Source organism: Poecilia latipinna, unplaced genomic scaffold (genome assembly GCF_001443285.1).
Source record: "Poecilia latipinna isolate Pla-1442-1.1 unplaced genomic scaffold, P_latipinna-1.0 Scaffold502, whole genome shotgun sequence".
NCBI lineage: Eukaryota > Metazoa > Chordata > Actinopteri > Cyprinodontiformes > Poeciliidae > Poecilia > Poecilia latipinna.
The window spans coordinates 114,841-132,347 of record NW_015113118.1 but is presented as its reverse complement, the minus strand read 5'-3'; the positions used below and the strand labels follow the sequence as shown (position 1 = coordinate 132,347).

Below are 17,507 nucleotides of genomic sequence, written 5' to 3'. Positions count from 1 at the left end.
TGTGTATGAGAACACAGATGGGCTGGGTAAAACTTAAGTAAACATTAACTTTTTCAGAAAAACTGAAATGAAATAAAAAAACACAACATAAAAACATAAAGATATGTAAAGGTTCTAAGAGTTTGTTACATTAAGACACTGGATTCTTTTATTAGTTTGTGCAAATTATAGATCAATCACTCCAGGAACTGGAGGGTGACAGCTACAGTAACCTATGACTCATGTACACTAAATTAAGCTAAATTCCATATTCATGAACGTTAACTAAAATGTTTTGTGCTGTTATGTTATTGATAAGGCTGTTATGTTATTGATAAGGCTTGGAAATATAACTAACACAGGCCATAAGCCTGCAGTAGCACAGCAACGCAGTTAGCTGCTACAGGAATTTAGAAAAGCAGTTTAAACTTAAGAAATTTTGCTCTAAGTGCAAAATTTACACATGCAAACCCAACGCTTACATTTAAGAACCCGTAGGGAAAGAAAAAGAGAAGTAAAATCATCATCCTGGTTCTGTATTGGCTAAATAAAGCATATTCCAGAAAGCATTTTCAGCATATACACTTGCTTTGCTCTCATCACAATCTGAAAAGCACAACCTTATGATCTTACAGTGTCAGCAGAATGTGATATAAAAACCGTGCTGGGAAAAATGTTGCATTAATTGCTTTTGGTCAGAAGGAGTGGGGGTGTGATGACACACTGCACACATCTGTCCTGCTGAGTCACAGGTTGTGCCCTGTGAGCTCATCTGATTGGCTTGTGGGTGAATTACAGCATAATCTATATTGGGGGGGTGCGGGTGGTGGGGGGGGGGATGCATAAGAACTATAATCATCAAAGGCCAAGAGAAATATTAGACAAAAAGAAAAGCTCTTGTAAAAGTCTTTTGGGGAGTTTCATTGAGTTTTTCAGTTTCTATTTTGGCCATAAAAACCTTCATAGTAATTTTTTTAATAGCAATTTCTGAAAAACTAGGCAGGTGCCTTACTAACTGCAGAACATTTGTTCTTTTGTGTACGCCAACTGTTCAGGATTGCTCATTTGGGGAGGCGCATGGTGTAGAGGTAGAGCAGTTGCTATATGTAGAAGAATTTTCTGAAGTATACATTTACTCAGCACAAACTAAGGTCAAAATCAAAGTGTCATATATAGAGGTTGAAACTCAGTGACATCAATGGTGTATGGTGTGTTTGAGTGGATGATGTATGTGACAGATTTGTCATGTGCAATCAAAAATAATCTAGAGAGCAAAAGGCAGCAGCATCCCCCTGGAGGAAAGCAGAGGCAAGGCAATAACTGAAGGTTTTACCAGGTGTCCCAAGTTAGTAAATATCCGATGTAACCCCAAGTGTTGGGGTTTGATTCCCGACCCTGAGACCTTTGCTGCATGTCTTATCCTCCTCTCCCTCTACCCATTTCCTGTCTGATCTGCTGCAAATAAGGGCCACTAATGTGTGAAAAACCTTTAAAAAAAAAGCTCATTTGCCTGGTTCACAGCACCACGACGGCCAGTGTGCATCTTTGTCTAAAATGTGTGAGGTGATGGCAGGGAGCAGATCGATGTGTGGAAATAAGTAATTTCAGGGCTTCTTTGAAAATGAAATCTACTTTTTATTTTTTAATAACACTATAAGAGGTTTAGAGCAATTTCTCAAAGCCTTCTGTTGCTCTTCTCTTGTATTTTCCTTGCCTGTGAGCCACAGATTTAGAAATGCCTGAGAGACTTTAAGACCCACATATGAGTCCCATACATTACAATATGTGTAATTTCTTTTTGCCTGCCATGAACAGGTTCATAGCGTTAACTTTATTTATAGATTACTCAGACCTTTTGAGCTTTTCTTTAAACGCGTAATGTGACTAATCATCTGTCAGGCTTTGAGGCGGTAATGTTAACACTTCATGTGCTGCTACGACTCATAACACAAGCGTTGTTTCTGGAACAACAGAAGAGTCTTGTTCTTTTTCAGTTTCTCTGATGTGAAAGCAAAGGGAAACAAAAGAGTCACAGATTTTTGCAGCATTTCAGCATCAACTTCAGAACAGGTTGTTATCTAAAAGCAAAGCAAAAGGGATCGGAATTTCAAATGTAGACAGATGCTGCAAAAACAGGAAAGAAAGACATTTTTAAACATAACTGTCTCCTCCTTCTTCATAATGCTGCATTTAAAAGGTTAAGTAAAAACCACTATTGAAAAGCTTGTACTAATTCAAATTCCTTTGCCCTTTTCTGTTTTCTCTGAGCACTGTCTCACTTCGCTTCTCTTTTTCATCTTTCAGGAATTCGCTCTGAAGCCTGTGGACCTGAGACGGCCCGAGGGCTCTGACATACACCAAATCCCTGCCCAGGGGAATGGTGGAGATTAAAAACTTCTGATTGAGGTAGAGAGGGAAGAGACACAAAGACAGGGAGGCAGAGACAGAAGAGGAAAAAAGCTTATGGTTCACCTTTGTTCTTGTTAATACCCCGAGTGAAGGATCTCCAAAGAATAACACAAGACACAAAAACAGCTGTCCACAACAGTGGTCAAAGGATGGAGTGAGTAAAAGAAAAGAAAGAAGCAGGATTACATCCTGAGAAAGAGCCAAGATCATATTCTACTCTAATTGAATGCCTGAGAGAGGGCATAGACATGAGAGGAATCCTTTTCTGTGAAAACTGCTTCAAGAGGCAGTGCAATTAACCCTCTGGCCATTATAAAATAATACCTGGCTATTGTTGTTTCCTGATTGCTGGTGTGGATTCGTGCTCGGATGGTGATCATGTTTCAGCCTCCAGCCTGTAGACTGAATCAGAATGGCTGTCAGAGAAACATCCACATTCTGCTGCTGCTGCTTCTTTACAGTTCCCTCAAGGCCTCTTTGGCTGCCAAACCCAAAGGGCCAGGACAAACGCATTTGAACTCCATCCGCATTGACGGAGATATCTCCTTAGGTGGGCTGTTCCCTGTGCATGCCAGGGGCCATGATGGCAAACCCTGCGGGGAGCTGAAGAAGGAGAAGGGTATACACAGACTGGAAGCCATGCTCTTTGCCCTTGACCGCATAAATAATGATAATAATCTCCTGCCTAACATCACATTGGGAGCGAGGATCCTGGACACCTGTTCCAGGGACACTCATGCCTTGGAGCAGTCGCTCACCTTCGTCCAGGCTCTGATCGAGAAGGACGGGACAGATGTCAAATGCCTCGGCGGGGGGGCGCCAATCATCACCAAACCTGAGAGGGTGGTGGGCGTCATCGGCGCGTCTTCGAGCTCCGTTTCCATCATGGTGGCCAACATACTGCGCCTGTTTAAGGTAAGATACCGCCAGAATGCAATGCAGAGAAAAACACAGCAGAGAAAAGATTTATGATGTGTTTGCTTTATTGATCGCCTCATGCACAGTATTTGTTTGAATAATTAATAACTGAAAAAGAACATCAGTAGCTGAAGTATAAAAGAACACTGGACGTCTGTGCGCCATGTCTGCAGCAACACAATGGACATTCCCATAACTTCAGAGAAGAGATCCCCATTGTAAATCTCATCATTCTGACTGTTGCCCCGGAGGACTCGGGTTGCTAGGCAGTGAGAGGTATTACCTGTCACAATACAGGAGTGATTAATAAGATTCCTGATTTCATTTTTTCCCCAAAGCCTTTCACACAATCAGTTAGGTGTTTACATTTGCCCACACTACAGAAAAGAATATGTTCTGTTCATACGCATTTGGACTTTTGATGAATTATTTAACACATATTTTGTTTTCTTGGCAGTCAGCTGTTGCAAAAGTCCTAGTTCTTTTTTTTTGCTGAAGGTCTGATTTCTTTATAGAGGTTGGCTCACCAGAAAACAGCATTTAAAAAAAAGAGTTACTATCATGTTGTTGCCACGGATTTGTGGGTATTGCACATAATTCATAGTTATTTCAGTGGTGCAGAGGATTACATAATTCAGTCACAATTGACACAAGCAACATTTTTTTTTCTTTCAGTCAAAACTTGGACTTTAAAATTTATGATAATTCTATGCCTTAGTCATAACGGGGTAGGGAGAGCAGAGAGATGTCTTGATATTGCACAAAAATTCATGTCTAACATAAACACACTCCTCTTCACCTTCTCTTTCCGAGTACTGCTGAATGTGAAGCTGTCTCCAACTCTGCAGTGGGTTACAGGTGTAAAACAAGGACATGGCTATTCAACAAGTAATGCGTTTTTTTATAAAAGGTATATAAACAGAATACAAGAAGTAGATTTTCAAGTAAATTAAGGCAAATTCATTGCTGCCTGTTAAGTATTTAGCTTCCAGAGACTGGCAAACGGTCTTTGCTGAACCATAAAATTGTTATAATCTTCACAATATTTGCAGATAAATAAGTCATGAAAAATAATCATTAGCTATATTGTCAGATATTACAGCTGGAAGGCCTGAGATTATAATGCATGGTGTTTCTCTCTGTCTGCCTGGTTTATTTTTTTTCCCAGCACTCCTGCCAAAAGTTAATGGACTTAATACTTTTATTGCTTGAAGTGCTGTCACAATAAGAAAATTATGACCTCTATATTATCATACCAAACAATTATGATAGCGAAACAATATCATAGCCAACCGAGCTGAATAAACGGAAGACGCATTGTGATTCTTTGTTTTTCAATTAATTTTTTTTGTTAATTTTCAGTATAATTTTAGCTTATTACTATCGTTATAATTATTTGAAAGTTAGCTTAAGTTATTCACAAAGCGTAGTTCATTTAGACAATAAACTTTTAAATTAGCTTCACCTTCTCTGAGTTAGCAGGAGGTGTGATGTTGTTAGCTTAATGGTCTTCCAGGGTTTGGTAAGGCAAGATCAGCTTTTTTACCTTCACCACTAGGTGGAACCATGTAAAACAATTTCCTATGTTTGTCCTGGTTAAAATAATTACTTTTACCTTAGAGTTAAGTTGGTGTGGCTCTTTTTAAAGTCATTTTCACTTTGATGCAAACAGTTTGCTTTGTGGGCTTATGGGTTAGCCATGAACTGTCCTGGTGCCTCACTGATGCAAATCTGAGTTCTGATTTAGCTTTGCTCAAAACGATAAAATCATAGATCATAAATTAACATTAAGATATTGGAGTTTCAATGTTGTTAATTAAACCAGAATTATCCGTGCATGAATGTATCAAAAAAAATAGATTGTATCTCCCAACTCTAACGTATATCTATTAGATGAAACACTAAGATAGCAAAAATGCAAGAGTATATATCACTGGTGATGTTTCGGTTTGGAATAAGTTTGAAATATTCATAAGCATCTTTTTAGAGTGCAAGCCAAAAACTGGAAGAAGTTGCTTTTAATTAAATAATGTCTGGTGCTGATTTATTGCCAGTTAAACATGTTTCTTGTTTACAAGTTATTCAATTAAAGCGACATTTAAAGATGAGCCAGAGAGTTAAATTTGGAGCTCATTGTTCTTTTATAGATGAACATCAGTGTATTTGTTGGCTGTTTCTATCTCCTTCAACAACAGCTTGAGGTTTAAGGATTAGGAAGAATGCTGTGCCGTCCTTTGTTTGTCTGACAGACATAACCGAGGAAATGGCTTCTTTTTGAAAGAAGTTAAAGTAAAGATTGAGATGTCACCAAATTAGAATATTTTGTTCCTGCTACTGATCCAAGTAGGTATTCTGTGCAATACTAAATGATTTATATTTTGCACTCCATTGTGATCATTGCCATCTGGAGAGAGAATCTGCAATGGGACACAATATTATCACTGAGCTATGATGAGTGGATGTAGTCTTTCATTGATTGTAGGAATCTTTATGTCATAAGTGATAATTGCATTTGTGAGAGTAGAGTCAATAAAATGAAATAGTCCAAGTAAAACATTGAGCAAAGCTGATATGCAACTACAGTATTGTTAAGAACTTTACATACACATATAGACATATTTTTCTTATATTTGGACCTTTTCACTATGCATTTGAGCTGGACAATTCAAAATAGGAAATGATGCTTTATATGCAAGCTCAAACACAAACACATTGGTTTTCTTTATGTCAAAACCATTTCTGATGTGGGTTAGGAATCATTATGTTAGTAGAAAATTCAAATATGTTCAAGTTCCAACCATCTAGCTGCTGGGTTTGTTAATTTGGACTTAGCTTTTCTTTCTCATTATTTCATCTACTTTGTGCAAACAATGCATTCCTGCAACATAATGTTTCCACTACCGTGCTTGGAGTGCAGTATTCCTATGCTTGACAGCCTTGTTTTGACTGCTGCAAATATACTTTTTATCTCTGTGGCAATAAAAAGGTAAATCTTTGTCTCGCCTCACCATAAAATGTATCTTAAATGAACAAGTCAAACCATTCACTGTCTAAACCATTTATTATTTTATTTTACTGGGGGAATAATTTAATTCTGATCAGAAAGAGTGTAATAGAGTAGATTAGATTAGATCTTTATTGGTCATTATCACCCTGCATAATAAACTGTGAGGTGCCGTCCTGTCAAGCAGAAGTCAAAGGCAGGATGATGAATAGTTGAAACTGCAAGTCTTTTAAGGACGATGAAGCTCCTGTTAGCCTCTTCTCTAACACAACTAGCCAGTTTCTGACTTTTCACTCAAGGTTTGCTTTAAACTGCACAACTTCTCACCCAACACCATAAAGCTACCACTTGTTTCGAGTGTGATAATGTGTGCTCCATTCATCGGTGTTGCATCAATACACACACAAAAAAAATCATCTATATTCTCTTAGATTCAGTTAAATTTATTTCTGTTTTGCTTCATTTAAAATATGAGATTATTATTATTATTATTATTATTATTATTATTATTATTATTATTATTTAGAACTAGAAGTTGATGTTAGGAAATTTACAGGTGAATTATTTTTGACTACAGCAAATTTTAGAAATAGACACAGTTTGGACTCAAATTTATTGTCGCCGACTTTAAACTAAGCGGCACAATGTACTGGATGTACTGCACACAATGTGTACAGGACATCCAGAAACTACTCACAGCACTTCACTTTCTCCACATTGTTATTGTACAGACTTATTCCAGACTGTATTAAATTAACATCGACACAGAGTTACACACGACAAATAAACATAACCACAACAAATTCCTAAACTGAAGAAAAACAAACTTAAAAAGCACCAAAAGAATATGACACAAAAACCCATAAACCTGTATTTTTATCTATCTGTTTATGACTTTATCAAATCCATTCATTCAATTTTACAAGTGTTATTTTGGCTGGGCTCTAAATTTTTATGAGGAGTTAAATGACACATATTTGTTTTTTTATGTTTATTTATGTATAAGTTAATGGAATATCTCAGGAAAAGCCTGCAGTCTATGTATTATTGGATAATCTCCATGATTCAAAAGTATTAAAATCTCATGGGATGTTTCCTGCTTGTGAAAGCCTGCAGCTTTGTCAGTAAACCCAGTGTAAAACACACATTGGAGTTCTCTGTATCGTTTATATATTTTTCAAAATATGTACTATTGGCTTTATTTTCCAATTAGGTGCTGTCCTGTACTAAAGAAGATACAAACAAGTTTACAACGTTGCCGTTTCTGAACGTACTGCTATCTTCCGTGGATGAAGTATTTCAGTAGTATTGCTCACACAGGTAGTACTCAGTGTGGGCCGCAGTAATGAGCATCTCCCGCAGCGTGCTCCTGATCCCTCTCTCACATGGAAGCCTCAAATCCTTTGTCATTAACACACTGGCATGCTCTTTATTCATTAATGTGCCTAAGCATTGTCCTTGCATATTAAATTTACATTTTCTCTGATCTTCTTGCACTTCAGCTTCATTGTATACTTTATAAATTCCTGGTCTTACGTTTAAAAAGCTGAGGATTACCGAAGCAAATCCTGTCTGTCAGCGTGTCGAGTAGATCAACGTGATGGGATTTTACTGTTGACGATCACTTGCGTTTCTGAATCACATTATTGACATCAAACATTTTCTAATTCTCTGGCGAATTATTCAATGTCCAATTAAATTGAGTAACAGACATAATCTAAAAGAAGACAACTTTTAGCATGAAATAAAATGATTGATATTTGTTGTTGAGCTCATGTGCCCGTTCAATAATTTAGCAGCAAAATTGGTTTTTGAATTATAAATGTTTATTTTGTCGATATATGGTTTTCGATTAAAACTCAATTAATTTTGACAAATTTATTACAGACCTTACAATATTAAAAAATGTAATTGACTCCCACCACTGATGAATTTATATATACATATTTGGGTCAACATGATCCCATGTGGTTCAGCTGGACCTGCTGAGGTTTTTAACTTTACAGCCTTCTCATAATGTCGTCTGCATCAGCAAGTCTTTTACTGCAGGGCCCAGGTTGCAGAGAGAAGGACAACTGCCTTCACTAGCTCTGCAGCCAGACATAAATGTTTGCTTTGAATAGAGCCGACGCTTGCACATAAACACCATCTCAGCATACTGATGAAGACAAGTGGATTCTTGGACATATAGGCATGCACATGAGCATGGACTTGCATAGGCACACAGGCGCTGTGCAAAACTGGCAGCATTCAGGGACACACAGTGTGCACATAATTGACTGACACAGAGAAACAAGTGAACACCAAAAGCAATCAGGCACATTTGCAAGCAAACTCCTTTTAACCAAGCAACAGCCACTACCTTAGCATAGCTGGCGGGTTTACAGTAAAGTGTTTCCTCAGCGCACTCAGATGCATACAGATGTGGTCCAAAGCAGCTCGATGAATATTTTACTTTAACCTTATGTAATTCCAACACAGGGACTTGCAGCTGCAACTCAAGAATATTTTAGTGTTGTTCAGAGATGTGGGAGCTGCTGTGACAAGCATTCGGGGAAAAGATAATTCATGATCACACACGAGCTATGTCAGATGATTACATTATTCATTTGCCTTGCAGATTTGCTCATAAAGTTACCACACATCACCTACAAGGCAGATTACACTACCCGTTTAGCTCAGCAGGAGGCTCTGAAAAAAAGGATTTCCTTTTCAACTCAACCATAACAAAAGCCTCGTTCCTGTTCGCTGGAAAATAAAACTGTTTTTATACATTTACTTTCTTGACTTCTGTGGTGCACATCAGTAGCTCAAAAGCCAGGCAGTGACCCAGGTTTAAGAAGCTCGGAGTGTTCCACCCTTTAATGCTCACTGGAAATCATTTCGCCGGCTCCTCGTTCTGACATTACAGTTTGCTACTACCCTGAACAAAGAATCTGATTTGCTGACTGACTGGTTTTTAAATGATGGATTTGGAGAAAAATACAAGAAAATGTATGTTTATATTTGTTTGCAAGAACAAAAACAAAAACTCTTCTTTGTGTTGATAGATCTTATCTTCTTTTTATTTTCTAAAGATCTCAGAAACAAAAAACTCAAAACTCAATATGTGTGAAAAGAAAGAAAATATCCATCCATCCATTTTCTTTACACCCTTGTCCCTAGTGGAGTCGGGAGGGTTGCTGGTACCTATCTCCAGCTAGAAAGAAAATATATTTTATGTAATTATTTGGATTGAATCTAAATTACAAATTACAACTAGTTGTCAGACATTCCCCTCCAGCTGGGATTTTGTGTCTCGTTCACTTAGAAATCATCATGAGTTTTCTTTTTTCCAAATAAACATTCCCTGGAAAATCATCCAAACCTGAGCCACACAGTGTTGAAAAATAACATGTTTTATGGAACATCAGCAAATACAACTATCTTGTCTGTTTTTGGAGAAAAGTGTTGAATATGGTGAAGCAAGACATGTCATAACTGAACAATGACTCATTTTTCAAACATCAAGCAGCATTAGTTGATGCATATTAAAAGCAAATATATTTCAGGTTAAAAGACTACACGAATCCCCTTTTCCAATCTAATTCAGCCTGAAGTGGCACATGTGTGCATTTACTCATGATTTTTTTTTTCTCCTTTGGTCATGACTCATCTTGGAGTAAGTTCTTAAAAAGAAAACACTTATAGTAAAGCTGCAATTACATAACAACGTGTGAGATAAGCGCCGTCGGTGTCGATCTGATTCAAAGTATCTATCTGCAGCAGGAGCCTAGCCGCACAGAAACCTGTAAAGAGGATGACGAGCCAGCGGTGTCTTTTTTGAGCTCCTTCAGTGAGTAAGCTGATCTGTTCTGCAGCTGTCTTGTGGTCAAAGCTGCAGCGAATCCTCGGTTCCCAGAGGTCTTCACCATCTGCTTTGTTGCATTTTCTTTCAGCAAGTTAATGGTTATTTGCCCCCAGTTGATCTTCTACTCCTCACTGTGCCCATTTTAGCTTCAATTCATTTGCGTAAAATCAGTAAATGTTCAGCTTTTATGATTAACTAATGTGCCACAAAACCTCAGATATTTATTTTTTTATTCCCTGCTGGGAAAATAGCGGATGGGGAATCTTCTCCCTAACTGAAAATGCATAAGAAAAGTTTACAATTTTACTCATTGTGATAAATAATAACTATGATTATCATTTGTGACAATAAATGCAACAAGCCAAATCTGTTCCACCAAATATTCTTTTTGGCAATGTTTTGTGTTGTGGAATTACTTGATTAAACCTTCCTAAGTTAACTCAAGAAAATCATGAAGGATCAGATTCTGATAAATGTATAAAAAATGGAATAAGGAGGTTCACATGCTTAAAATAAAATCCATGTAGTTTTAGTTGTAGGGCATGATTTTGTGTTCTGTACACACATTTTACTTACTTCGTGGGTGAAAGTGGGTTACCCTTTTAGAGCATTTCACCAGCTCTAAGGATTCTGGATTAAAGTAGATTACATGGCTGTATTTTTTTAAATCGGTTTTTAAATATTCAATACTCCTCTTTTAATTTTCCCTCAGCATGATTCCCCCTGTATGATGAATTTTAAAAACCCCAAAAATGGGTCATGAAATTTCATGCTTTGTCTCACCTTGTTCTGATGGTTTCTATTCCCCTCATAAACCTTCCAGTGACACAGTTTAATGACGACCTGGTGCCAAAATTGATTTAGCTGCTCATTTGGGGGAGTGACACTTACATCAAGATTAACTAGCCAGAGCCCTTCGAGGCGTCTCGCGTCAACCAAGCCCTCTCTTTTAGTGAGCAAGTGACAACATGATTGTTCACATTGACTACTTCATATTTTTGTGTGGACTTTACCTTAAAAAGGTGTCATGTTTAAACATAAGGGAGAAATATTGGTGAAGGTGAATCGTCGTTTACATATTATGTGACATCTAATTACAGAGACATGTTTCATGGTATGAATTACTGTCACGTTTACTCATAGTATGTGTATATTTCATTACATTTTGACAAATGATTTTGTCTGTACCATTTTTTTTCCCCTTTAAAATGGGAAAACCAACAGACACTGAAAAATTGCATAGAGTGCTGTTACTTTGTAATTTTACAATGAGAGCCATTTTGGCCAGAGTACTGTAAGTCATTGTGGAAGCTGCAGATAATAATCCTGCTTGGTGTAGCAGGGTGGTGTTTTTTCCATTTCCAGTCATTTTCAATGCTATTCTTTCCTCTTCTGTATCCCATCCTTTGTTGTTTCTGTGTTCTTGCAATGCCATTACCAAAATGTTCGCTGATTGATAGGATATCAACTTTATTTTATTACAATTGTCTTTTCTTTGGTATTTAAATCACATAAAGTAACAGATTTTGTTTGTCAAAGGTTTATGCTTTGATCAGTCAGATATCATCAGATGTGATCACCTGTTCATTTTTTCCAGAGGATTTTTCGGCATTATCCATGTTATTTCATTCTGCTCATGCACCAGCTGTTTGCACCTACAGAGCCAGGCTGATTTGACCTCAACATGAAGGAAATATTCTGCTGATAGTTTTTTTCTTTTGTTCTGATCTAGTGAAACCCCCAAAATTCAGCTTCTCACCAAATCATCCCTGTGTACTATAGATCTTCAACACACAGGGCTTCTAGTGATCTTATTAAAATTAAATGCTTCTGTTAGACTCTACATAGAGTTCTCTGCTTTTTAAGCCAATTTCTAATTGGTAGATTAAAAAAAACAGTCCACTATGAATTTCTGGCAGATATTTCTACAGCTAAAATTAGTCATACTCCTTGCAGATTTATACTTAAATTTTCAAATTTCACTAATATTTTTTTAATATAGTTTGGAGAGAACCAGCCAGAATCCCAACTTAAATTCAAGATAAGATTTGGGTCTTGGAGACATTGACGAAGTTGAAACATTAGAAATGCAATTGAAAACATGCAAAAGGTTAGTTGGCAAACATATTAAGTGTTTACTTGGTGTAGTCTCAATGAAGTTTGTTACATTTTAATGTTGAGAAGGGTATTAAAAGTCTTAATATGCTTTTAATGGCATAATAATACATGTCAGTGGTTTGCATGGAAGACCTAAGGCAGGTAAACTGTAGATTTAAAGAAAAACATATTTAATGAAAAACTTACAGAAAACAAATAATTTATTTCAAAAGCTAAAAATACATAACAAAAGGCAGGAGAACGAAGCTTATCCAAAAACAGAGTGAAATATCTTCTAAGATGAGATGATCAGTGGCAGAAGACACGACTGAGGAAGAATAGGTAAACAGAAGCTACCACACAGAGTAAAGAGGACTGACCACAGAAAGGACTAGACTAACCAAACTAAAACTGGAACTATAAATGAGGAAAATCGTAAACTAAAGACTACAACTCCAAACCATCAGAAACTTGTAAATCATGTAGATCAGAATCATGTAAACTGAATATGACCGATTGTACCTACAAAGACAAGTCTTCAAAAACGACATGTACGGTCTTGCTTTATCATCCTTGATGTTGTTTGAACACTGTATATTTGTGTATTATGCAAACAGTTTTGCAGGCATATGGTGCCCATGCCTTTTTGTTGCCTTTCCCACAGCGTCTTAATTCATAAATAATCTCTGCAGGAGATGTGGTCTTCCAGGGGTTTCATGCTTCACAGTCCTCATTCAATATTTTCTTGTTTAGATTTTTGACTTGAAAATAAAAATAATTAACTCAGCTCTAACATAAGTAATTAAGTGATTAAACATGCTTCAAGTGTAGTCTTTGCGCTCAATAAAATGGTGTGCTATTTTATTACTGCTGATTTTCTTTTTATTTTGCTGTTTGGTGAGTAAGCGTTGATTCATCGTGACTCATTCTTCTGAAAAAACAAAACAAAAACAAAAAAGTCCTGACAGCAAACACTACTACAAGGCATGGATTTTAATAGCAATAACAGATTAATATGATTCCATAAATGAAAACAATTTCTCATTTAATTCCTTGTGATCCATTTTCTTAAGAGTGACCTGATTCTCTTTGCTGTTTTAATGCAATAAAAGACACGTTAGTGGAGGCAGGTGCTGGCTTGTAAGCCTTGTCTCAGTCACATGCTATTTATTCCTACATAATTGTTTTACTTCATAATCATATTGTGTTTAGTTATAATCTCCCCTTGCCAAATATAGCCAAATCATTCTTGAGACAAATTAGACATAACAACATTTTTGTATTTTGAAGCGCTGACAAACCTCCATTGAGAATCCTGATCCAGACATTCAGCCATCTGTTTTTCTGAGATGCCAACCCCTCACAATATTTGTATGTGAATCTGGGTTTCTGCTTTTAATATAAAAGTGAATGTTTGGTGAGCAAGAAGTTTCTTTCTGTACTGCAATTTATATGAATGACATTTAAAAAAGCCTTTTCATTTAATTGGAAATCTACATAAAAACAAAAATCATTATAATTACATTTGTTCCATCGGTTTCGGGGTACTCTTGAAATTAAACACATGCTACAAAAAACTATTTTCCTTTTATCCCTAAGAATATCTCATGCCAAACAAGACAATATGGGAAAAAACATTTCCACAAATTACAACAAAATGTAAAAAGTCTACTAAATGATTGTTCTTTTCCCCAAAAAAATACAAATACCACAACTATTACTATTGTTGCCAATTCAATTAATCAGCGAGATGTACAATATGTTGCCAAAAGTATTGGGTTACCCCTCCAAGTCATTAAATTTATTTGTGTTTTATTTGCTTTTATTTGTTTTTCACTCATGAAAGATTCTCTGAATGTCGGTGAATTCTAGTGTTGTACTGACAGGATGCTGCCTGCGGAAAAACAAACTATTTCATGAAACTTCTTTGCTACAAGACATTCCACAGTTAAATGACAGCGCTATCACCACAACATGGAAGCGAATTAGAATAACAGCGATTCAGCCATAGAAAACCCATGGAGCTGGGTAGGTATGCCGAGGAACATTGTAGGCAAAAATCCAACTGTTTGCAGAGTCAATAACTACAGATCTCCAAACCTCTAGTGGTTTTAAGATTAGCTTAAGAACAGCCTGTAGAAAGCTTCAAATGATGAGCTTCAGAGCTGAGCAGCTGGATCAAAGCCTCACATCACCAAGAGCAACGCAAAGAGTCAGACACAGTGGGGAAAACACACCACCAGTAGACTGTAGAACAGTTGAGACGTGTTCTCCAGAGTGACTAATCACAGTTTACCATCTGGTAATACAGTGGAAATGTCTGAGTTTGGAGGTTTCCAGGAGACTGGCACTTGCCTGACTGCATTGTGTCAACTGTTCAATTGCGATGGAATATGGTGCTGTTTGGGTTTGGAGTTGGTCCTTTAGTTCAAGTGAAAAAAGCTCTAAAGGTTTCATGTGTTTTATACATTTTGCTCCATCTGCTCCTGAGTCTGGAGGACCAGTTTGGATCTATTCCCTCAAGTTCAAACACGACGGTGCCCGCAAACACAAGACATGAAGGAGATTCTCTCCTTCATGTCTTCATGAAGACATGAAGGAGAGAATCTGGGTCTGTGGTTAGTATATTTTAATGAAGAGATACAAACAGAGAGAGTACTAGAGGTGGAGTTAAAGAAGGTGTAACACAAAGGAGGGGAGATATGCTCAAAAACTTACCTAGAGCATTAGAGATAACATTGTCTGCACAAAGCCAAGATCTTTGATGGTTGCTGAATGGAATATGAATAGAGACCTGAGTTGGAAAAGCTGGAGAGAGAAACTAATAATTTGGTTCAATGACAGAGTGAACAAAGTGAAGGTAGTTTCCCAGGAGTAATTCTTTTTTCTGTAACTTTAATAGAAAAAAAAAGTCTGGTCAGTAAAATGTTTCCATTATACAATACTGTTAGATGAAGATCGACAAGATGAGTCCATGTTCAGCTGGGCCATAGGAGAAAATGCTGCATTTTGTCTCAAGCATATGACCCAACATTACTGATTAGTTGGACTCTTAAGGTGGCTTTTATCTTAATCAGCATTTTTGGCCCTCATTTATAAAACATAGTCACCACTCTGGCAAGAATATGTAAGATCACACAGTGTCCAAGGTGAAGTCAGAGGATACTGTAGCTGTAAAATCACTTTAAGATGCCTTCTGTGTTGCTGGGAATCTTTGCCAGGAAAGCCGATGAATCTGAGAGCTCATGTTTCATTTTCTCTGGCAGAATGTTGGCTGCCCCTTCCTTTCAAACAGACTTCTATTGGACTGGGACAGGGCCAGTCATAACTGCTTATCTAATATTGGGTGGGGTTGATTCAATCAGACTGTGCACAGGATCGCTCTTGCAGCATGTCTCTGGATGCTGCATCACCTGTTTAATTGTTTTAGGTTGCATCAAAAGCATTTTGGTATGTACCTGGTAATTATGCTTTTTAATTATTCTAAAATAAACTGAAACATTCTGGATGGATCCACGTTTGTAATGTTATCAGGTGATGCAAAATAGCATGATTTAGTTTTGGTGATTTATTCTTTGTATTCCTTGTATCCAGTCCAGTAAAAACCATGTCCACACTCTGTGTTTCTATCCAAGATAATTCACCTTCTTATTTAAAAAAAGATAAATAATATCCTGAAAATATTTGGTCATTGATGTTAGGCATTCAATGAGTACTGTAAAAAAAATTTAGACATACAAAATATTTCCAGTAACAGAATTGAAAAATACTTCACAAAAATTTATTTTAAAGAAAATGTTAAACATATCTTCTAAGGGGAAAATGTACAGTAAATGACAACTATAATGTAAAACATTAGCAGTCTTCTAGACCTATCACCCTAAATTTGCAGGAGCACAGCCCCCTGAAATACATTGTTTCTGAATCGCTCAGTACATTGCAGGAGACTGTGCTTTGGTCTGAAATAAACAGTTTTGGGAACACTTTAAAAACGTTATGGACACAAAAACCACATTGGGCACCAATCAACAAAAGAACACCATGAGTTCAGTGAAAGACGATGACGACAACATCATGATCTTTTCTTCAGATGGAACTAGGGTTTTTTATCAAAGCTGATGAAATTATGAGCATTTCCTAATACCAGTCTTTAAACAAAACATTCAAGTGTATTCTAGAAAGTCGAAGATACTAAATGGATTTAATTTACAGCATTTATGTGAATTCTAACTTTCACCCAAATCCAAACATATTTATGAAAGACAGAAGAGTCGAGACCTAAATTTGACTAAATCTGTGAACTTGTCAGAAGAGGACAGTGGACAAGAAATGTCCTTACAATCTGATTGGAGAACTTTTGTCAGATAGAGTAGGAAAAAATCCTGACTGATTCTCTGCAAAGAATGCTGAATGAAATGTAACCAAAATGTGCTGCAACCAAGGACACTTCTATGAGCAAACAAGGCTTGATATACCTATTTATAATATAACAATGGTGTGTACATCTTTGAGTGTCATTGTACTGACATTCATTAACTATAATATTCGTCACAGTACATACTTAAGTTGTGCTCCTTATGTGAAGGTAAAATATTTTTTATCTACTAATAGCAAACTCAGTTTGGTTCAAGGTATTTATTGTCATGCCCCTAAAGTACAGCAGTTGACTAGCACTAATTGTTCTCTAGGTATTCTTCCCAAACAAAGAGAGAAAAAAACTGGTTCCAAATTAGACTAATTTGTCCAAGATAGTTTACAATTACCATTGCAAGCATCGTGCTATTTTATTACCTGAAACTAAACTCATTAATGTGATATTTTAAGACTGAACAAGAACTGGTAAAATACTTATCAATTACATTATTACTGTTATGTTATTAGTTACCAAAAAACGGTAAAAATTATTTGTGGGCCTGGTCTGGAATTATTCTTCCTAGGTGAAAAGGTTTTTGATGATATTTGTAACCCAATGGAAACATTAGATCCTGGTTAATGTCCTCTGGTTGCTTCTAACTACTAAAGATTTTTTGAGCTGCCTTAAATTCTCTCTGGAGAGTCTTTTTGTCTGCAGTTGTACATCTGGAACCCTGCACCACCTTAGAAAATGGAAGCATGCTGTCAACAACAGTGCAGTTTTTCTGAACATATGTTTGTGTTTTGAGACAGCTACCTCAGATATCACTTTTCAAGTGAGGCAGTCTTTCACGTAAGACCCGGTAAGAATTATATTTCCAAGATTTAAAAATGTTT

The 17,507-nt window shown here is 36.7% G+C and overlaps 1 protein-coding gene across 1 annotated transcript in view; it reads left to right on the top strand.

The window, feature by feature from the left end:
- LOC106952242 (metabotropic glutamate receptor 4) overlaps positions 1–17,507 on the top strand; it is a 168,312-nt gene that overhangs the window by 46,879 nt on the left and 103,926 nt on the right. Inside the window, exon 2 of the mRNA XM_015040243.1 lies at positions 2,284–3,303. Within this exon, the coding sequence (XP_014895729.1) occupies positions 2,758–3,303 (546 nt within the window). The 5' untranslated portion in view covers positions 2,284–2,757. The remainder of the gene's footprint in view (positions 1–2,283; positions 3,304–17,507) is intronic.